We start from the raw sequence: 23,737 nt of genomic DNA, 5'->3' as shown, positions 1-23,737 counted from the left end.
GCACCACTCTTGGTGTCCCCAGGACATCCCCACTCCTCCTCTGTATCCACACAGACTACATAGTCTACAGGACCAGAGCTGGTGTTAATACACATGGAGTGCGCACGTTTGGCCGAGCAGGGCAGACCCCAGTAAAGCAGGTGTGTATGGCAGGAGCCCTCCTCACCACAAGCGCCAGGGAAGATGTCAGGCGGGCAGATAATACACATCAACACAGGAGCACGAGGAGATTTGCAGGGATGGTGCCTGGCTACTGTGTCCTCCCAGAAGGGCCCACCTCTCCCTTAGCGCCTTGCTCTGGGAAAGAGCACCCCCTAAGGGCCAGGAGGGGCCCCGACCAAGGGCAGCTGATGTCTGCAGTGACAATCCATCAATTCCCGCACTTTCAGCCTGCAACTAACCCGCTGCCCTGTTCCTGCTCCTCGAGGCTTGGCCTGATGACAGCCTGTTAAGGGATCCCTGGGCGATCGCTCTGTACCATGGCCTTCCCCTACGGTGAGTGCAGTCTGAATGTCCATGCATCTCCTGCAACTGAAGTTGTGACTGGTTTCCTTGCTTCCATCCCATGGGAGGACACCAAACTCCTCTCCCTCAAGTAGGGAACCCGCCTGCCCCTCCCCCAGACCAGACTGTCAAGGGCTCCCATATCTGTCATGGCCTACAGCTCAACCCCACAACCAAGCGCTCCACAGCACTGCCTGACCTCCCTCCCGCTCCCCAGGGGCTAGGCATGCCCTCCACCCTGACCTGGGCTCCTTCCCTATGCAGTCTCCATCGACCTATATGTTCTTCCCCTACTTCTGTCTGTACAAGCATCAGCCATCACTTAGGTGCGGACCCAGTGAAACCTTCCCTACTCCCCTTAATCTGGTCACCTGGCCCTGTGACGCTGAGTACTATCGCTCAAGCTCGCCTAGCCCTTCGCACATGTATCTGAGCTGCTGGGGTCTGGGTGCATACTGGGGTCTGTGTACAACTCGATAAGAGGATTCCTCCCAGGGAAGACAGACACAGAGCCGTCAGAACAGTGCTCAGTAGGACGCCAGCGTCAGAGGCCGTCTGAGGGCCTCACGTACATAAGGCGGTAGTGGACAATGGCCTGAGTACTCCATAGAACTCAGTATAGCTCTCGTCAACTGGAAGGCCCGACATGAGCCATGTGAACTGGTGTCCCTGTCTTCTGGTATCTGGCGCCTTCCTACAGCAACTCCCCTCGACATGTCCCTCATCACACTCAAATCCTCCCCTGGTTTTTTTCTTTTCTTGCTTAGTAAAACTAATACTTATTGGCTAAACAGCTGTTAAGCTCTTATTTCTGCCCTTTGAGAAATTTCCAGGTCATCATCCTTCATCCACAATACAGCCTCTCCCCTTGGGGTCATCCAGCTTCCTGGTGGTCATCCAGCCTTAAAACCCCTAAGACCTGAACCTAAAACCCCACACAGCTCCTGCCTCCTGACCCAGCCTCGCCTGACGGCTCCCTCAGTGGTGGAGTCTGCTCACTCACTGTGTCTAAGAACACCCTCCTCCGTGGCCCGAGGCAGTGTGAGTCTCATACCTTAAAGCCAGGGTCTGGCAGGGCCGAGGGGTCCCAATGGTCTGGGATGCTCTTTGGGCCTTGAAACTTGACACTGCTACAAAATGTAAACAAAAACACTGAGATTTTGTTTAGTCTTACACAGATCTATTACTGGTGGCTGCCACTCACAGGTACCAGCAGTCTGGGGTCTCAGCATACCATTTGGTAAGAGCAGGCAGAGGTGGGGAAGCCCCTAAGCACACTATCCATGACATGGGAGCACATCTATCTTTGCCCACGCGGCCAAACCCCAAAACCTCAGGCACGAGGGATCCATTTCTCACCTGTATCTCAACACTTGCATGGAAGGCAGAGAGTAACTGATCAAAGGAGCACATACAAACTTTCATCCACAATTTTAAAAATTCAAAGAGCTCTTTTTTCAAGCGGCCTCAATGAGGTGTAACTGGCATACAAAAACATTTTTTAAAAAAACAGAAAATGTATGTCACAACTCATTTGGCAGGAGAGCCTGGCTGGCTCAGTCGGTTGAGCATCCCCCTTGATTTCAGCGCAGGTCAGGAGACGGAGCCCCGTGTCAGGCTCCACACTCAGTAGGGAGTCTGCTTTCCCCCTGCCGCCCAACACTCGTGCTCACGCTCTCTCTCAAATAAATAAAAATAAAAAAAATTTAAAAACCCTCCTCTGACAGTAGAAATTTGACTACAGCTGCTAGGAGGCTATTTGGGGTCTGTAAATAGCCTATTTAAAGGGACTAAGCTTATTTCATACGGCTGCAATATTAGCATGTTTAATTACAGGTTTCACATAGTATAAGCACCTTATCATCTTTCCAAAAAATAAAAATAAACAAAGACTGAGTTCTAAAAGACATGTGACCCAACAGGTCTAGGAACAGGAACTATGTCACTGTAATACCAAATCCTTCTGATTCCATTTCAGAATGATCTGTTCTTTCTACAATAGATCTACCTTCTGTTTCCACTGGCATGAGACATGTACCTTCATCCTAAGCCTCAAAGAACTCCCACAAATAACTCTCCTAGGAAAACAGCACAGTTTAAAATAACTAACCAAGGTCCCATAAGCAAAAATTAGCCAGAAACAGACCGTGGAGACTGAAGATGCTGAAATTATGAGGCAAGATTATAAGATTATAACACAACGATTATTTTTTCTGTTTAAAGAAATAAAAGAAAAACTTTAAAAATATATGCAAGGAACTGAACTATAAAAAGATGTGGAGGGTTTGAAAAAGAACGAGAAAGAACTTCCGGAAGTGAAAGACACTCCTTGCTAGGCGAAGTTCCAAGGACAGACTTGTGAGCGAGGGAGACTGCCTGAGGAGAGGAATAAGCTGAACGAAAAGGAAAGGGCGGTTATCCAGAATGGGGCCCCAGCAATGAGGAGATGAGAGATATGGAGGAGAAGCTGGGACAAGGAGAAGAGAGGGAGAAGGCCTGGATCTGGTCAGAACCTAACCAAAGCTCTGAAAAGAGAGGAGAGGAAAGGCTGAAGGCTATTTTAAGGAGAACAAAGGAGAATCACGGACACAAAGATCTAAAAAGCCCCAAGAATCTCCAAAAGGATAAATAAGAGCACACACCCTGCCACACCAGGGTGAGAGCACGAACAGCAAGACCAACACAATCTGAAAAGCAGTCAGAGGAAGACAAGAGTGAGTCTGGAAAAGGGGCTCTGCTTAGACGAACAACCAATTTTGCAACAGCAGCAATGGAAACCAGGTGACAGTGGAATGAACTCTTCCGTGTTCTAGGAGAAAATAACCACACCCCAAAATGCTAGAGCCAGTGAAAATATCTTTCAAGACTGGGGGCAAAATGAAGATGTAGTCAGGCAAACAAAAATACAATTTTCCAAAAGATCTTCATCTAAGAAAATCTGAAAAGACAAAGCAGTAAAACATGAGTAAATCTAATGAAACATTCATTGTATAAAGTAACAATACTCATGAAGTTAAAAAACAAGAGAGGAAATTAACGGAATAAGGTATTTGAAAGCTCTTACATTAGTCGATAGGAAGACAAAGATACTGACCAACTCATACCTAAGAACACGTTATAATTTCTAGTGTGGCCTTTAAAAAAAATAAAGTAGGGGCGCCTGGGTGGCTCAGTGGGTTAAAGCCTCTGCCTTCGGCTCAGGTCATGATCCCAGAGTCCTGGGATCGAGCCCCACGTCTGGCTCTCTGCTCAGCGGGGAACCTGCTTCCTCCTCTCTCTCTCTCTCTTTCTGTCTGCCTCTCTACCTACTTGTGATCTTTGTCTGTCAAATAAATAAATAAAATCTTTAAAATAAAAATAAAGTAATACAGTACATAACTTCCAAACTAATAGGAGGGAAAAAAATGAAATGACCAAAAATATCCATAAGGCGGCAAGAAAAGAAAAAATAGGACTCAACCACATGAGTAAAACATTTTTATGCAGGATATAAGGACAGTAAGAAACTAAACCAGAGAGCCGATGTGTAAATGCCATTTCAAACTTCACATCAAACTCTGGTATTAAAACTCTGGAATGTGGAGATCATATTCTGTGACCCTGTCATTCGTGTAAACAGAGAAGTTGTTTCTGAAAGCAACCCACTCTAGGAGTCCCAGATGGCTGGAGAGGCGGGAGCAGACTTGCTTAGTAGAGTTGCAACAGCTGGCAGCCGTCACTTGGGTTAGCAGAAGAGCCACAGGCTTCACTGCACGGACACTGTCTGACTCTCAGGTTATGCACTAGGAAGATCCTGCCTGAATCAGGCATATCTTAGTCTGAATCTGACCAAAATGATCGCTTTTATTTCTGATGTGTGGTGTCTGTGGCCCTCTAAAGCCCACGTTACAGTGATAACAAAAACATCCGGTCTCAGAAAGGTGACAGATTTTTCCAAACTGTATCTAAGGTAGGCTTTGATTAGGGGAAAAATAAAAAATAACTTCCAGAAGGAGAAGCAGCCACAGTTAACTAAACTCTAAATCCAGAAGCAATACACAGGAGAGATGGATCCATTTTACTAAAAAATAAACATTTCTGCCTGGGTACAATACTTTATAAACAAAGCTGGCAACTAAGAAATCAAGAGAAAAGGTTTGTGATTTGTATAAGAAACTGAGTGCTGATCTCCCCAGTAGATAAAAGGCTCTTAACGTATCAAAAAAAGGCTCTTAACGTATCAAAAAAAACCACCAAAAGGCTGACAAAAAATTGAACAAAAAGACAAACTCCCCACAGAAAAAGAAAGGCAAATGGCTGTTAGAGTTAGCAAAAAAACTTTAAACTTCACTCATAAAAGAACGCAAATTAAAATACACTGAAAACACCCTTTGCCACACATGAAAACAGCAAAAGTCCAAGAGCTTGATGACTCACTTGTTGGCAAGGCCAAGGCAGTACCTCAAGCGCCTTGAGGCAAAGTGCATAATGGTTCAACCCCATTAAGAGGAATTTGCATTTACCTTCTAGAACATTAATCTCCCTGAACATGAAATAGCACGTACACCAGATCATCCACCGTGGTGTTACCCTTGTAACAACAAAAGATCTGAAACAATGCAAAACATCCCTCCAAAGGGGACAGATTAAATAAATTAGGGTATGCACAGGTGCTGGAGAGCCATGCAGACAGACAGATTTCAGAAGATTTCAGTGTCCTGAAAGGGAAAATAAAAGGTACAGAACAGTACATACAGAATGCTGCCTCTAGTTTGGTACAAGAAAAGTGAAATCAGAAAATACTTTTATGTATACACATTTGCTCATTTTTGCAGAAAGAAAGATAATAAAGATAAATCAGAAATGTATGGAAATGGCGACTCATTGTGGAAACGCTGGAGACAACAGGGAGGAAGACGATGACTACTGAGTATACCCTTTTCTTGGACTGATAATACCTTTTCTCTCTAGTTTGTATCAAACTCTTCTTTAAATGACCATGGTCCACAAATACAACTACTGAGGTCCATCTGCGAGACCCCAGAAGAGCCAGCAGAGAAACTATTTGGTTCACCATGAAACAGAAATGAGCCCGGTTTCTCTGGTTAAAGGAAGGCGTAGCTGGCTGAAGACAACACTGGCTGAAGTCCCAGCTTAGGCTGTGACACACCCAATGTACCAGGTGCTGTGGTACCTGCTGCCATCCAGCCACTCTCCCCCTGCATGTGGCCATGTGGATTGGAGAGAAAGAACCCTTCTCCCAGCTCCAAACCCAGGACATCTGCACCCAGCCTAAAACTTCTGGTTCAGTGGGGGTCTGGGTAGAGCCAAGCTCTTAAATATGCCCCATCAGCAGCAGGAGGGTCCTCTCCTGCCCTAAATGCTTAGAAGGCCCCTAGCGGCTTCTGGAACTCAAAAGGGAACCCGCCCTGAGGAAGAAGAGACTAAGCGGCCACTAAGAGACCAGTGGCTGCAGCCATTTTTAGGTTTTTGGTATCCCATGATATGCGAGTACATAAAACCATGAAACACATGGTTTTCTTATCGGTATATAATTCCATTATTTTTCTATCACTTCGACATCTTCAAACACTCAGATCTATGATTCAGCTATTCAACTGAAAAATACAAACTGATGAGCCAGCTTCAAGCCTAACCGGCTTGCAGAACACAATAAGCAGCCTGTAATTGTGCATCACAGATCTTCTACCCAAAAGATGACGCTCTGGCTCCAAGCCTTTCCCAGCTCCTGGCATACGGACACCGGGAGTCACCCTGCCACAGGTGATGGCACCAAAGCTGGCATTCATACGTGATGCGACTGGAGAACAAAGAGCCACGTGCTTTGTCAGAAGCCAAGACCGCAGCTCACTACCAATAACAAAATCGGACTCCAAAAACAAACAGAAAAACCCAAAGAGCTACTGAAAAGATCCCTTCCAAGTTAAAAAACAAACTATACAATCACTTAAAGATGGAGACAGAGAGAAATTATGAGAAGTGAGATTATTACTGTTCCCTAACCATTCTTTAAATTAGTCTAAAGTCAGGAGTAAGTTTTTTGGTTTCTGGAAAAATCTGCACAAGAATACACTATGAATCAGGAACACCACTCGCACACTTACAGTTAAAATATCTAATTATATGGCATGCGCCTAGGTGGCTCAGTCGGTTAAGTGTCCTACTCTTGATTTCAGCTCAGGTCACGTTCTCAGGGTTGTGGGATCAAGCCCCACGTTGGGCTCTGTGCTCAGCACGGAGTCTACCGGAGATTCTCTCCCTCTTGCCCTTCCCCACCTCTGCGTGCACGCATGCGTGCGCGCGCGCACACACACATACACACACACTCTCTCTCTCTCAAATAAATCAATCTTTTTAAAAAAATCTAATTATACAATTTTTTCCAGTGTCTTAGGTCTTTTTTTCCCTTTATTTCATGTTGCACTTCGTTTGGCACCTTAATGCTTTATTAACTAAAAGTTAATTAGTCTACCATACAATTAGAAAAATACTCTGACATATTTCTATAAACCTGAATTATATTTATCATCTTATAATCCATGCTAATACTTCTCTCTCTGAAATGTGCTAAGTGTACCCTGATTTTCCAGTTTCATGAATTCTCAGACCTTTTCTGGAACTTGGCTATTAATACCAGCACTATAGTATTAAGTGAAGGAAAGTACGAAGGTCCTGCCTGGGGGGCAGGCCTGGGCACTCAGAGACGGAGCGCTGGCACATTCAGTGACACAAGCCAACACACCCTCTTACTGCATTATGCCAGCCCGAGGAGGCTTCCTGTACGTGCAGCAGAGGCCAGCCCCCCAGTTCTCATGCCACCTACCAGGCTTGCTTCACCTTCACCTCCTGCGGGGACACGTATCTGGGTCGCCGGCAAACCTTTCTGACTGTGCCATAGACCAGGTTTTTCTGAACAAACACTGAAGAAGAAAAAAAAAAAAAACACCAAATGCATACACACACACACACACACAGGATGGCAATGTTTTATAAATACAAACTAAATGGTTTGGAAAACTAATCCTAATGTGTAAAGCCTAGAGTCAGTCTGTTAAAAAAACAAGGCAATTTTCACATTTCAAATATTCATAAAAGAAAATAGGTATCCTTAGGAGACTGGGTTTAATGAACACATGAATGATGAGTAATTGACATATAAATTATACGTGAGCACTTTTAAATTGTTCCTTCCAATCTTGTTTAAATCATTATTTTGCTTAGCAATTTTTCCCAACTTGGATATAAAAAAAGCTTCAGCCCAGCCTGAGACCAAATTACCACATTTTGAGCCAGGAGGATTTAGAGTTAATACACTAATTTTACTATTATAACTTTTTTTTAATTTGACTAAACTGACTCCACAGCAGTATTTCTCAACCTTTTTAAACCTGTACCATCTTTAATAAACAAAATCCTTGCCCTACGCCCACCCCCATGATCCTCGGGGGTTCATCCTGAGGGGATGAGAGGAGACACTGATCCTCAAGTTGAAAAATCACAAACACCTATGAGCTAGATTACATGTCGCTTGCCACCAGGAAAACCCTGTCACGTCTTACTTTCTGCACTTACAGTACAAAACCAGTTTTTTCTTTTTCATTTAAAAAAAACATTTTGGGGTGCCTGGGTGGCTCAGTGGGTTAAGCCTCTGCCTTCGGCTCAGGTCATGATCTCAGGGTCCTGGGATCGAGCCCCGCATCGGGCTCTCTGCTCAGCACTGAGCCTGCTTCCTCCTCTCTCTGCCTGCCTCTCTGCCTACTTGTGATCTCTCTCTGTCAAATAAATAAAAAATCTTTAAAAAAATAAAAAATAAAAAAATAAAAAAACATTTTAACATTAATTTGTAGGTGTCTGTGACTTATGTTACTGCATTTGAGCATACACTGTCTGATCACTGAGGTGGGAGTCCCTCATGCTGTCGCCCAGGTGGTCATCAAGATCAGAACTCCCAGGGGTCCCCCACCTTCTCATCAGGAGCCCAGGCAGCAGACATGGCTACCACAAGCCCTACTGTTGTCCATCCCTCACCTCCCATCAATAATTAGCACACTTACTTGGGTTTTTATTGGCCTCTTGACTGATATCATCGTAAGTCTCAAATGGTCTTTCACTGGTAAAACTACTCAAGACATGCAGACTGACTGACTATATGTGAGACCCACTCCCTACCCTTCCGTGGATGGGAAAAAGTGAGTTTTTTCCCTTGTTACCCCTACAAAGGATACAGTAGGCTAAGTCCCTAAACAAAAGTGACCTTGGGGATTCTGCCCATCTGATGGTAGCTAACAGATATCGCAGTTCTCCCTCTGGAATCGGCACTAGCAGTGGCCTTGAGCAAAGCATGTGACAAGAGTCCCTAAAATGACAGCGCCGAGTCTTCCTCAGTCCTACAGAACCAATCATTTGACCTGTTGTGTGTGTTTCTTAACTGTACTTTTTTCCTAATAATATTCATTCATAAACATGTCTGGCCGACTTGGGTCTGAGACTTGCTTTCACAACACCTTGCCGTGAGACAGGAACCTAACACCTCAAACTACTTCTGTTGCTGCTGTGATCCACCACCAACAAAACAAATTGTGCCTATCCACATGAGACTGGGTCAGTGTGGGGTGAACACACTTTTTTTCCTGCAGTTTGCAGAAAACTGCATGTGTGTGCTCTTTCCCACCGTTATCCTGATTCTCGGTTCTGTCCCCTGGGGATGCAGCCTAGGCTGACGATGGTAAAGGCCGTATCTGACATTTCTGGCTCTGATATTTTCCAGATACTTAAAAGGAGTGTTTCAAACAGTTGCCAGCAGCCTTCAGATGGTTGCTAGTTGCATGGACTTGATCCTCATGTAACTCACTGCCCCTTTCGTGCATTTTTATCTATCAGACTGTGGACTGGAAACCTACGGCTGCTGGTCCCCAGCAGATGCTGAGAGCGGGTGAGCAGCTCCCCCTGCAGAGAACACACTTCTGTGTTCTCTGCAAGGGCACCCTGAGGGGCAGCGGTTCCACCCTCACCAAGAAAATAAGCACTACAAAACCACAGCGAGCAGGTCACGTGGTTTTAGGATAATTCAGCGCATGCACTCTGCTGCCCTCCCCATAGTAGAAGGTCCACAAAACAGAAAAAACAGCAAATTGTATTTAAAGGAAGGCCCAGTGAATTCCCTCAAAAGGTGCTGAACATTCAGAAGGACTCAGAGTTTAAAGGGTAAGGCAACACTGAGTTAAACAGAGCTGGGCTGATAAAACCATGAGGAAATGTCTTAAGAGAAGCCACAGAAAAATCTAAAATGAAAAAAAAAAAAAAATCCTCCAAAATCAGTCACTACATGAACTAGCCAAAGGGTATTTGGCCTGTTTCTGTCTGTCTGCAAAGGCAGCCAGGACGAGTCACTTAAAGTTCAGTGTCAGGACACTATGGGCACAGGACAATCCGCTTCCAGTAACTTTTAAGGAAAGTGCACGTCTAGCATGTGCTCAGTCTGCAGCCCACCTGAGCCGCAGGTGCTGAGAGGACGATGGGGAGCCGCCAGGCTGGGGAGGACAGGGCAGAGCGCAGAGCAGAATGGCTGACACCAGTCAGGGACCAAGGTTAACCCTGGGACCACAGAGCCTCGTCCATGGCCTACAGGACCACCAGCGCTGCACAAAAGCGGCCCCCCGCCTGTTCCTGCACACTTTGGGCTCCCGTCCTTCCTCGGGCTCCTCTCCCTTCACCTCCCTCTCCCCCGCAGCTGTTCCTCCACCTGCCCCGGGCTGCCACCATCTGTCACAGGTCTGACTCCCCTTCCACGTGGACAGCACTTCAGGAGCAGGGACCCCCTCTCCTTTTCTTTCCTGGCTCTCAGTGTGTACACGGAACTTCTCCAGGGTAAAGGAGGGAAAGGCCGGGCCAACAGATGGCCAAACCCTGCTGGGTGAGGGCAATGGGTCAAGACGTACCTTTGAAGTCTAACTCGTATCTGTGCTTTCCGGCCTGGAACTTCAGGACGGCTGCCTGGGCGTCAGAGCCCGGGGCACAGTACGCCAGGTAGGCCTTCTCCAAATCGCTGCTGCTGACAGTGGTCACGGGGTGCTCCATGCCCTACAGGGAAAGCCAGACAGATACTCCATGAAGGCAAGAAGCTACAATGATGAAGAAAACTGCTGGGCGCGATCCACACCACACTGCAGACATGCCTGCGGTGGGTATCTGTGTCATGGGGGAGGCAGGGAAGCGGGGGTAGAGAAGCCAGGGAGCAGGGGTGTGGCAGGAGAAGGAGACACAGAATAGAAGCCAACACGAATGCCTCCTAAAAGCTGCCCAGGAAAATAGTAAATGCAGGTCCTGCTAAGCAGGTAAGTGTACGGCTGCGACAGAAGAAAGCAGCACTCAAATTACTCATAATGGGTGACACAACCATTTGAATGAGGGTGAACGTCAACACTGAATTCTTCGATCCACTTGGAGGGATGGGCTGAGCATAGCTGCCTCTTCTCTGCCCATTCTTGCACCCAGCACCCTTCAGAGCTTAGTCCCTCTCTGTGCTCTTTCCTGAGCCCACGGAAGCTGTCTATTTTTGCATTACCCATTTTGATCCCACGGCTTCTCTCCAATTACCTATAGGACATCTAAGATTTGGGGATGGACTGAGTTTGAATTTTGGGCCCTGTGAACTTCAGTGATCTCAACAGGACAGGAACAGGAACAAACTTAAGTCACACCCCTAACACGAGACAAGAGTGCCGTCCTATCCTCACCAGGCTGGAAGAATCATTAAAATAAGGCCTGCAGAGTACACAGCACAGTGCCTGGAACCAAATGCAAAGGTGCCACAGAAATATTGGGCCGGTTTCTAGATATGTCCGTCTGAAGTTTGAAGAGGAATCTGGTCTGGAGACAGAGGTGCAGAGATCACTTAAGGTGGCCACTAATGTCAGAAGAACATCAGGCATGGGCTGAACCCTGGGGACCCTTCCCCCAAAATTCATGAAGGGGAGCGGAAAGAAACAGCCCATGAAGGAGACAGAGGAGGAGCAAGGCAGCCAGGAGAGTGAGGAGGGAGTGGGCCAAGGCTGGAAATGCCACCAGATTTGGCACCTGGGCCCTTGACCATTTGCAGTGTCTACAGCACTGTGAGGGCTGTGCCTGGCAGTGTCCCACCTCCTGCGGGCACTCCATGAATAGTGACTAGATGAGGGGCACCTGGGTGGCTCAGTTGGTTAAGCAACTGCCTTTGGCTCAGGTCATGATCCTGGAGTCCAATCCCGCATTAGGCTCTCTGCTCAGCAGGGAGTCTGCTTCTCCCTCTGACCCTCCCCTTCTTGTGCTCACTAGCGTGCTCTCTCTCTCTCTCTCTCATTCTCTCTCAAATAAATAAATAAAATCTTTTTTTAAAAAAGTGACTAGGGGCGCCTGGGTGGCTCAGTGGGTTGGGCCTCTGCCTTCGGCTCAGGTCATGATCCCGGGGTCCTGGGATCGAGCCCCACATCGGGCTCTCTGCTCAGCGGGGAGCCTGCTTCCCTCCTCTCTCTGCCTGCCTCTCTGTCTACTTGTGATCTCTGTCTGTTAAATAAATAAATAAAATATTTAAAAAAAAAAATAAAAAAGTGACTAGATGAACAAGTAACAGGAACAGAAGTCAGATCCTGGCAAGGAGGGGAATAAATGAGGGTCTTGCCTTTCAAGTAGAGATGGATGCGTTGTTCAGGTACAAAAGGGTGAGGGCAACAGTAGAGGTTTTATAGCAAGGTAAAGAGGATCACAGGAAAGGGGAAAAAAATGCAAAATGTCAATCGACATGAGAAGCCTGCTGAGAATGATCCAAAGAGGATACAGGTCAGGGTAAGGCATCCTGGAGCCCAACACCTCAGAGACATCAAGGTCAACATAGGAAAATTCAGTGGGCCAAGAACAGTAACACCTTTATACCCAAGATTACGTTATGAATTGAATTGTGACACGCTGGTTGCCAAAAAAGATAAGCTGAAGTCTTAACCCTAGTACCTCGAAACTTGACCTTATTTGGAAACAGGGTTACTACCCTGTAATTACTTAAGATGAGATCATGCTAGAATAGGATGGGCTCCTAAACCACACAACTTATGCCCTTATAAGATGACGGTCATGTGCAGACTCAGGGAGAAGGCCATAGGACAACGAGGCAGAGCCTGGACTGAGGCACCCACAAGCCAGGGAAGCCACCAGAAGCTAGGAAGAACAGGCATGATTCCTAACAAGTTTCAAAGGGAACATGGCCCTGCTGACACCTTGGTTTTGATTTCCAGCATCCAGCTGTGAGACAATACATCACTGTTGTTCTAAGCCACCCAGTCTGTGGTAGCCTCAGGAAATTAATATAGGGTGGAGGCAATGTGGACCTGAAATTGGGCTGTACATCCTGAACTCAGGCAGAAGAGAACCTAGTTTCCCTGAATCAAAAGAAAATGGTCCTAAACTGTCAATTAGCAGAAAAATAAGAAAGAAATCCACATATGCAGGAATCCAGGAGTGTGTGGGGAAAAGAAGAGCTAGAATGGACAGGCCACCCTAGGAGAGGATCCAACCGATGGTACCAAATGAGACCACACAACCAAAAGCCACTGAGCTCACACATGTGCGTCTGTACCCCAGCACTGTGCAATATATGAATGATACCCAAATACAGGTCATTGCCAGAGATGCTCATGTCCTGAATGAGGTTATACACTCTGACTATATTGCAAGAAAGTAGCCGCATAGAAAAGAAAAAGGGAAAACCCTAAGTATGGGTTGTTTGGAGGAGAAAGGCCCCTACTCCCTAAAGTCATGACAATCCAGTTTGCAAAGTCACCTAAGGAAAAATACTTTTGCATAGGGTGTCACTAGGGTCTAGTGTCATCCCACTCAGCTCCCCAAGAAAGGGGACAAATCACAAAACAAAAGGTGAGAGGTTGTTGCATTAGCTAAGTGTTTCTCACCTGCCATGGGTTCCCCCATGATGCTACCAGGTAAGCTCCATTCAGGTAGCATGACTAGCCCTTCATTCTCTCCTGCTCCTCCATGCCAGGCACGGCCTCCCCACTCCTGCTCCTGACCAAACCAAGAGCAATGCCGGGGAGCCTCCTTGAGCAAATCTACATGGCAAGGAAGGTGGAAAAAACCCAGGATGCTCAAGAGGGGCAGATAGGTGGGAAAGAGGGCAGACGGAACAGCCACCAAGGAAAGGCTGGCACTTGAGGACGCAGAGGGAAAGCAGATGAAGGCTGAAGTGAGGCCCCTGATGAGCGTGACCATGTCCAACAGGCCAGAGGACAGTAATTACTCTGTCCTTCAGCCAGCCAAGGTCTCTGCCCTGAGGACCTGCTAGGTACAGACACTATTCTCCACACAGGGGCACATCGGTGGCACAAGAGAGACCAACCTCCCTGTGCTCATGCAGCCCACATTACAGTGTTCCCAGAGAAGAAGACATTCCAGGTGCAGGTAAGAACAAGAAACTCAAGCTTTAATATAGCCTTTTATAACCTGGAAGAGTATAAATGTCTATCAGACCATAATCCCAATATTCATTTTGGAAAGCTATCCACATAGATGTGGTGACCTCCCTATCCTTGTACCTCTACAAGTGACCAGGGGACTCAATCTGATTCAGCCACGAACATCTTCAAATAATTGACAACACCAGTTATTAGATTCAGATTCCAAATCAATACCTGAAACGAATCCATTTTCTTACACTTGCCCACATTCTGTGAAGTTGCTGCTACAGAGAAGGCAAAAGGCCACCTTCGAAAAGCCTTCAAGTATACTGTGAAGCTACCCAGACTCTCCTGCACACACAGGCACTTGCTCTGGAGTTACCTGTTCGACAGTTAGAGAGGCCTCTCTCTACCCCATTTAACAAAACCAATGAAGAAATGTCATCTCATTATAATCTATAGTCATTCAGTTCTCATGAGGCCAACAGATACCTAAACATTCAAAGACAGAACCTCCTACAAAGGAATGGCTAAGGGGCACCTGGGTGGCTCAGTGGATTAAAGCCTCTGCCTTTGGCTCAGGTCAGGATCTCAGGGTCCTGGGATCGAGCCCCACATCGGGCTCTCTGCTCGGCAGGGAGCCTGCTTCCTCCTCTCTCTGCCTGCCTCCCTGCCTACTTGTGAGCTCTCTGTCAAATAAATAAATAAAATCTTAAAAAAAAAAAAAAAAGGAACTGCTAACTAGTTTTGCCCTAATTCCCCCAAAGCAAGTAAGTCATAGGGGGATATGAACATCTTTGGCTTTGTCAAGGACTCCCCAGGACAACCCTCACGTTCATGTCTGGGAACAGCTCCTCCACCACAGACCCTTGGGGGAAAATACTTGCCCTCTTTCTGTGACACTTACTTGTTGTCCATATTCCTGCCAAGAACCAAACTCATCAGTCCAGTACCAAACCCAGTCAGTGGTGAGGATGAAGTGTGGAGGTTTAGTAACCGAGGAGGCCGTGGAGAGGCGGCGGGCGGGGGCTGCGCCAAACATCATGGACTCAAAGTCTAGACAATCAAAGTGAAAGTTGCTGGCTGACTCAGCACACAGGATCCTGCAAAAGAACATGAGAGAACATGAGATCCATGCAAAAGAACATCCACCAGCCAAGTGAAAACTCAGGTTCCACCTGTGGTCTTCTAGATGCTCAGCTGATAGATGTGAACTTAAATATAACAGTGTCACAAATTAACAGTGTTAGTTTTCCCCCCTCTAACACGCAGGCGGGGAAAAAGGTTCCAAGTGGGAAGAGGGGAGGACAGTCGTTTCTTATACAAAAAAAATAATAATGAAATTAATATTCTCTGAAAGTAAAATTAGTCTCTGCAAGACTGATAAAGAAAAAAGGAGAATATTAGAAATACATACAGTAAAAAAAATGAAAGATGCCATAGACACTAAAAGGGATATTATAAGCAACTTTATCACAATTAGTTTGACAACAAATAAAATGAACAAACTCCTGAAAAATAGGATAAATTTACCAAAATTGACTCAAGAAAAATAGAAAACCTGACTGATCTCTAAAATTATAAGAAACTGGTCAGTAGTTTAAAATCTTCCCATAAATTAAACATTACGCCTAGATATTCTTTAGACACATGGTCAATTATTCAGGAAAAAATAATTCTAATTGTACATGAGTTTTTTTCAGAGAACAGAAAAAGAAACCATCCCAATCTCATCTTTATGAGGTTAGATATTTCCTAAGATAAAAACCAGATCAAGATAATATGAAAAAATTATAGGCCAATCTCACTCAAACATGGATGCAAAAATCTTAAATTAAGTACTGGCCATCCAAATTCAGCTGTGTATGTGTGTGTGAGAGAGAGAGAGAGAGAGAGAGCGAGAGAAAGAGCTAGAGAGAACTGCACAACTATGACTTAAGCCTAGAAATATGGTGGACTTACCAGAAAATTAATGTCGTTAACTGCATTAACAAATAAAGGAGAACAAAGCATGGGCTCTTGATACAGAAAAAGCACTCAATAAAATTCAATTTTTATACACAATTTTTAAAAAACCTCCCAGAGGTGTCTGGGTGGCTCAGCTCATCAAGCCCCATGTGGGGCTCTCTGCTGAGCAGGGAGTCTGGCCCTCCCTTTCCCTGTACATACACACACACTCTCTTCTCTCTCTCTCAAATAAATAAAATCTTTTTTTTTTTTAAGATTTTATTTATTTACTTGAGAGAGTGAGAGAGAGAGCATGAGAGGGGAAACGGTCAGAGGGAGAAGCAGACTGCCCGCTGAGCAGGGAGCCCGATGTGGGACTCGATCCCAGGACTCCAGGATCATGACCTGAGCCGAAGGCAGTCACTTAACCAACTGAATCACCCAGGTGCCCCTCAAATAAATAAAATCTTAAAAAAAAAAAAAAAAAAACCCTCTTAGCATACTAGAAATAAAATTAGGATTTGTTAGCAAGTCAAAGATTCCAAACATTCACTCATGCTTAAGGTGAAACATTTAATAATTACTCCTCTTAAAATCAAGGGAAAAAAGAAGAAAAAATAATATTCCAGCTAATCACCACTTACATTCAGCATGCCATTGGAGGTCCTAGCCACTACAATAAGGCAATAAGGCAATAAAAAGAAGTAACATGCATAAGAATAAAAAAGGAAGAAATTAAAATGCTATTCACAGGGGTTCCTGGGTGGCTCAGTCAGTTAAGCTTCTGCCTTTGGCTCAGGTCATGATCCTAGGGTGTGGGATGCAACCCCACATTGGACTTCTTGCTCATTGGGGAGTCGGCTTCTCCCTCTCCCTCACCTTCTGCCCCCAACTTGTGTTCACTTTCTCTCAAAGTAAATAAGTAAAATCTTTAAAAAAAAATGCTATTCACAGATACTAACTTCTAGATAGAATACATAGACAACTTTGAATTACAGATAATTCAAATTATCAGTAGAGTCTTCTGAGTTCAGATATTTTAGTAAAGTTGCAAGATGTAATAGTTGACAAAAAAGTCAACTGCATTTCTGTGCATCAGCAGAGAGAAACAATTTTTTTTTTTTTTTTTTTTTACTGGGGATGCAACGTACAACATGATGGCTACAGTTAATGTTTTATGGTATATATATATTTTTTAAGATTTATTTATTTATTTGACAGACAGAGATCACAAGTAGGCAGAGAGGCAGGCAGAGAGAGGGGGAAGCAGGCTCCCTGCTGAGCAGAGAGCCCGATGTGGGGCTCGATCCCAGGACCCTGGGATCATGACCTGAGCCGAAGGCAGAGGCTTTAACCCACTGAGCCACCTAGGCGCCCCGTTTTGTGGTATATTTAAAAGTTGCAAAAAGGATAAATTCTGTAAGTTCTCATCATATCATAAGGGAAAAAATTGTTTTTGTAACTATATGAAGTGAGGGAGGTTAACTGAACTTATCGTGGGGGTCGTCATACAATGTATACATCTATCAAGTCCTCATGCTGCCCACCTTACACTTCTACACTGTTGTATGTCAATTTTATCTCAATACAACTGGAAAAAAAAAGTAATTCTCTAACAAAAGATACCCAAGACCTTAATGGAGAAATTACAGAACTACTGAAAGATATTTTAAAATATTTAAATAAATCAGCTGCTATCATGTATATGACAGAAAATCTCAGCACCATTAGGATGTCAGTTCTCCTAGGACTGACAATAGTCAATGCAATTTCAATTTCAAAAATTGCAACAGAGATAAACCAGTAAGATTTAGAAATTTCTAAGGAGGAGCAAAAGACCAAGAGCCCAGGGAGCTCAAAGACAGACAAGATGGGAGACTGGCTTATCAGATGCCAACACACACTCTAAAGCTCCACTAGGTAAGACAGTGTGACACACAGACAGACAGACCAAAGGAAGAGAAGAGACCAGAAACAGACCTGGGTGTATTTGCTAATTCCACACCTGTCACAGGTAGCCCTGGAAATACATGGAGAAGAGATGGCCTACTTAAACAAGTGATATTTGGCACACGGGTCTGAAAATAAGCTATAAAAGGTGTTAAGAGTTTGCCAAATTTGGCTCAATTTTGACAGGTTTAAAATAACTGCTGGCAATGGATGCTGGGGATGGCCGCACAATGATGTGAATGTAATGCCACCACAGTGTACCCTTAAAGATAGTTAGGATGGCAAATTTTGTTATGTGTATATTATCACAATTTTAATTTTTTTAATAAGTACGTTTTTAAAAAGCAATTTTGGCAAAACTGGTTAATTCATCTGTGTAAGAATGAAAGTGGACCCATACTTCACCACCTACAGCAAAAGAGTAAACATAGTCCTTAAAACATCGAGACTTTTTAAAGAAAATTTAGAAACATTTCCTTATGGTCTTGGGATAAGGATTTCTTATGACTCAAAAAGTACAAAACCATAAAGGATAAGATGGTTAAAAACTTCTCTATATTAAAAAATACCATAACTTGACAGGAAGAGTTTATTTTCAAAGCACATTTAATATCCAGAAATTTAAAGAGTTCCTAAACTAAATAAAAAACTAAACACACAACCTTCCCCTTCAACAAAACAAGCAAACTACAAGGAATGGCCCCAAAACAGGCAGAGACACTTTCTCTCATTAGGACCTGGAGAGAGGGAAGCCGAGACACCAATTTACATCCCCAGGCTGGGCAAAGTTCAGATGGCAAACAATACCAGACATTAGGGAGACGGTCACCACAGACCGTGGATGGGGGTGGAAAGCGGCAGGATCACTTCGGCAAACAGTTTAGCATCACCTGGCAGAGCTGAAGACGGACCCAGCCTACCCACCCCAACCCGCCCCCCACAGTTTCATCTGCCCCCCAACCCGCGAGCATGTGCACCGGGAGACAGCACACTGTGGCTGAGTCCTGAGAACAGAGCGCTGAGAGAAAGGCGCCAGACATGGTGGTAGAGAGGGTAAGTCTCCATTTAGATGGGGTTCAAGACCAGGCGAGACTAATCTGTGGTGACAGATGTCGGAACAATGGTGGCCCACGGGTGGGCACTGACGCAAAGGGGACAGGAGAAGACTTTCTGGGGTGATGCAAATGATCTCTGTTTGGATTACAGTCTCTGCTACATGAGCGTGTGCATTTGTCAAGACTCAGCGAACTATGCAATTACTATCTGTGCACTTCCCTATGTGTAAATTCTGCCTCAGAAAAAGAGAGAGGGGGGCACATGTGAGCCAATTCATCTTCCAAAGGGGAACAATCTGTTTCACATACTTTACCAGCAGCAATTTGTGCGTAACTGCACTCTGAGCACAAATTTATTTTTCCCATTTAAAAAGTAGCCCTAAATTCTTTTCTTGGCAACACATTTTAGCAAGTTGAAGCCACAATATGAAAAGTATTTGAAAATAAGCCTCTCTGGGACTTGCCAATTGACTCTGAATTGACTAAGTGAAAATAGTGGGACACACTTAGAAAAATTAAAAAGTTAAAAGCCGAACAATAAACAGCAGTTCAGCTACAGGACTTTACACACAATGGCTAAAATTTCACTAATGAATGCCTCTTGCTCTTCTGCGGTAATCAGTGTGGATATATGTATGCGATCAATCCCAGCAGCAAATGATTCAAAACTTACTTGGTACCAACATCTCCTTTCCCCACGGCTCCTTCCTAAAGGAGAGAAAGGTGGGAAAGCAGAGGACCAAAACACAGTATGAACATTAACTTCTAATTTCCAGCCCAGAGCCTTCACCTCCGGTCCAGGCTGTTTACTTGGGGTGGGAGGGGAAGAGGGTGTGCGTGTGTGTGTGCGCACACATGTGTGTGTGATACACGCACGCAGTATCAAATCTCAACTCTGCTGAGTCTCAACTCCCCACCCTGCACTCAAAAGCCCAGGCACACAGTGGACCCAAGTGACATATTTCATACCTGTCTTTCCTGGGATTGCTATATGCCTCTTCAATAAGCTCCATTTTGTCCAAATCCTTCCACTTGCCTCTGTCCAAGAACTGCCATCGATATGGCAAATGGAAGTGAACTTTATTGCACTTATCTAAAATAAGAATATAAGGAAGTAAAACATCTTGGCAATATATACACAGCATGACCTAGTCCTGTGGTTCTCAATGGGTGTGGTGCTGCCCACTGACCTGGGAACACTTTGGAGAACTGCAGGGGAGTCATTTTTAGAGCAGTCATACCTGAGCACCTCAATACTGAAATGCTGTGTGTTTTATTATACACACTTCCCTTTTATGCTTCCCCTTTTAACAGAACATTATGTCAATTTTTAAAAACACATATGTTAGTAGGTTACATCATGTATGAATTTCATCTCGCCAGTAAAGAAGCTGATAGTGAGAATGCCAATCAGACTGCAGGGGGCAGTCTGACGACCCGTTATCGCTAAGCATGTAGCATGTGGACAAGGAGCGGTCATAGCAAAAACAGAGCCAGGTTCCTCTCCACTAGAAACCCATCCAAACCCTGACACATCTGACCACAGCTAAGTCAGCAGTGTGGCTCCAGCCCACTCTGATCTTCTGGCTGCTAACATACTCACCCCCTCAACACACCCCCACGTCTCTGAAGGTGTTTATACACACCACCCTGCCCCTGCCCAAATACACAGAATGGCCCAGCTCTACAGTTCCCAGCCAGCCACTTCCCCCACATCTTCCCTGTGCTCTCTGGGACCTCTGTCACTCTAGCACATCCTGCCTGCCTCGTCAGGAATGCACGCAACACTTTCTCTCTCTACCTTCCAATATTCTGTATGAGGTTCTGGTACATCCTCACAGAGGAAAGGAAGACTTGAAAGAAAAGCAGCAGGATGCTCTTTGCACTCTGATACGGACCTACGTCCAACATATATGCTACTGGGTAGAAAGATACATGACAAGGTACACATACCTCTATTTGGGTGAAACACAGAAAAGAAAAATTAGAAATACTCCAATTGAATACATATATACACGCATATTTTTCCTTGCTGAGGGGAAGTGGGTCACCAGGGACAAAGCTATGAGGAAAGATTCCTGTTGTTTCCTATGTCTTCAGAATTCTGAACCATAAGAATATATTCCAAGAAACTAAATGTCTAGGTAAGTGAAAAAAGACACAAAACAGTGAGCATAGAGCACCTATGTGAGAAGGAAACTGACCAGACATATATGCTTGTACAAGAATAAAATCTTTAGGAAGGACAGCCAAAGAACTGGTAACAATGATTGTTTCTGGAGGGGATCTGGGTGCCAGAAAAAAAAGGTATGAGAGAAACATTTCTTACTGGCTGTCCTTCATGCATCTTTATCTTTCAAAACAATGACAATGAAACATGGCTAATTTGACAGTGGAAAAAAAAATAAAATTTTCTAAAAGTCTATGTAGGGGCACCTGGGTGGCTCAGTCAGTTAAGCGTCTGACTCTTGATTTCAGCTCAGGTCATGATCTCAGGGTCGTGAGATCAAGCCCAGGGCTCCATGCCCAGCGGGGCGTATGCTTGAAAGATTCTCTCCCTCTGTCCCTACCCCCGACTTTTGCACATGCACTTTGCTCTCTAAAATAAATAAATAAATCTTTAAAACAAACAAACAAATAATAATAATAATATTGTACACAGCCTTTCAGGCACATTTCAATGCCACTTCTTTCCCACAGACTCTACAAAAGTTACCTTGCAGGGGGAGGACCATAGAGGCAGGTAAGCAGGCTGCCTGGGATTGTCAAAAGCCAGGCCTGAGGCCAGGCAGACAGAACAGACAAGAACACGCAGCCAAGGAGACTCAAACGAGGAAATTCCCCAGTTCACCAAGTCTGGGTTCAGCCACTCTGGGGACTCAGGACATCATGACTTGTCCAGAGTTACAGCATGGACAGCTCACACCAAGCTAAGAGACCTCTTGGACTCTCTACCAGAGTATATACGATAGAACGATAATGAAGGGCCCAATCTGGATAGATAAGGTCACAGCCATGGTCCAGAGATCATAACCAAGTAAGATTTCTTGTGCCTCCCTGAGGGCACTAAGGAAATGATCAGGGTTAATGATCAATGTTCGGTCACTGCACCTACAGACCCCAGCTCAAGTGAGTGCTGGACAGCCTGAACAAAGACACTCCCCTTAAGAAGGCCCCCTTCAGGGAAAGCACACCACCCATTACCCTTCAGGCCGACACCTCCTTGTGAGACACAGGGGCCAAAGCAAAGTGCTGTGGTCGAACAGCAGTCCTGGGAACTCCAGTTCTTAATGTGAGCTCAATGTGGAGCCCACATCACTCACAAACCAGAAGGAGCCCAAGAAAAAAAGGTGCCATGCAGGCCACTACAGCCATGGTGGCAGGTGAGGGCAGAGTCTCAGGTGATGAGGCCCCTTGTCTGCCATATCTTCCCTGGTCCTCTTGACCCCTTTCTCAATTTCCTTTCCCTCATTCTAATATTCCCTGCTTTGTTGCGTCTAGAGTCTAGAGTCTAGGCTTTCCGGAAGGTGGGTTGCAAAAACCACATCGATTTGGGAGACAAAATACCACATCCATATCCCCTTTCTCCCTACATCACTTTAAATGACAGGCTGGACGGGGCGCCTGGGTGGCTCAGTGGGTTAAGCCTCTGCCTTCAGCTCAGGTCATGATCCCTGGGTCCTGGGATCGAGCCCTGCATTGGGCTCTCTGCTCATCAGGGAACCTGCTTCCCTTCCTCTCTCTCTGCCTGCCTCTGCCTACTTGCGACCTCTGTCTGTCAAATAAATAAATAAATAAATGACAGGCTGGAGAGAAGAACAAATCCAAAAATGCTGGAAAACAATAAGGAGTGCCATCAAAAAAACCACAGAAGAACACAGAATCAAACTGACAAGAGTTAAAGAGAGAAAAACACAGGTAAAATATGCAGAAGAGAGCTGCTATGGAAATGGGGTCTGGGGTGGGGGTCCTTAACAAACTCAGAGTTGCATGTAACAAAAAAGCAAGGACACCTGGCCAGTCACAATGAGAGTAACTGGGACCCACCCACTAGAGCAGGCACTCCCTCCATACCCTGCTTGTGCCCTGCAACCTTATTCTTTGCCCCAAGAAACATGCGAGTGTGGCCAGAGTGCTGGAGAGAGAGAGAAGCCATCAAAGCCCCCACCCCACTCCAAGGATACATCCCAGCAGCCTGCACCACCAAGCAGCTCTTCCCCTCTAAGCCCGAATCAGAATTGGCATCACCAGCAGACCCCAGGATTCTCAAGGAGACAACCAAGAGTCACCCAACATGTGAGGAAAAATAACACAGATGGGAAGCTAATTCACACACAAAAATCAATACCTAAGGAATAATTATTAGAGTAAACAGATCAAGAGTAACAGCTAGACCTAAACATAAAAGTGAAACCTACAAAACTTCTAGGAAAAAAAAAAAACCATAGAGCCATTTTGGGGGGCTTGGAACAGGCAAAGATTTTTAGGACACAAGAAACAAACTATAAAAGAAAAAGATACTAATATGGTCATTGATATTGTAACTTTTATTCCTCAAAGGCACCATAAAGAAAATGAATATGAATGATACAGATAGGGAGAATATATTTTAAATACCTCTATCTGACAATGACTTCTATAAACAATACTCAAAACCTTCACAACTCAATAATGAGAGATCAAACAATCCAATTTAGAAAATGGACAAAATAGTCACAAAACACCACATATTGTATAATTCCATTTACATGAAACATCCAAGCAAATCCATACAGACAGGATGTAAACCTGTGGTTGCCAGGAGCTGGAGGAAGGGAGAATGGGCAGAGCACCTCTTTGGGTCTG

General features: G+C 45.0%; 1 protein-coding gene across 1 annotated transcript in view; it reads right to left on the bottom strand.

Annotated features, from left to right (window-relative positions):
• The window catches only part of LOC111151937 (poly(ADP-ribose) polymerase family member 12), a 40,637-nt gene that overhangs the window by 5,482 nt on the left and 11,418 nt on the right, over positions 1-23,737 (bottom strand). The window contains exons 5-9 of the mRNA XM_022510164.1: positions 19,862-19,985; positions 14,848-15,043; positions 10,443-10,584; positions 7,328-7,424; positions 1,559-1,634 (exon numbers count right to left, since the gene is read on the bottom strand). Coding sequence (XP_022365872.1) covers positions 1,559-1,634; positions 7,328-7,424; positions 10,443-10,584; positions 14,848-15,043; positions 19,862-19,985 — 635 coding nt within the window. The remainder of the gene's footprint in view (positions 1-1,558; positions 1,635-7,327; positions 7,425-10,442; positions 10,585-14,847; positions 15,044-19,861; positions 19,986-23,737) is intronic.

The sequence above is a fragment of the Enhydra lutris genome, unplaced genomic scaffold (assembly GCF_002288905.1).
Source record: "Enhydra lutris kenyoni isolate GAN:26980312 unplaced genomic scaffold, ASM228890v2 scaffoldscaffold27, whole genome shotgun sequence".
Classification (NCBI taxonomy): domain Eukaryota; kingdom Metazoa; phylum Chordata; class Mammalia; order Carnivora; family Mustelidae; genus Enhydra; species Enhydra lutris.
This window is presented reverse-complemented; position numbering and strand designations above follow the sequence as displayed.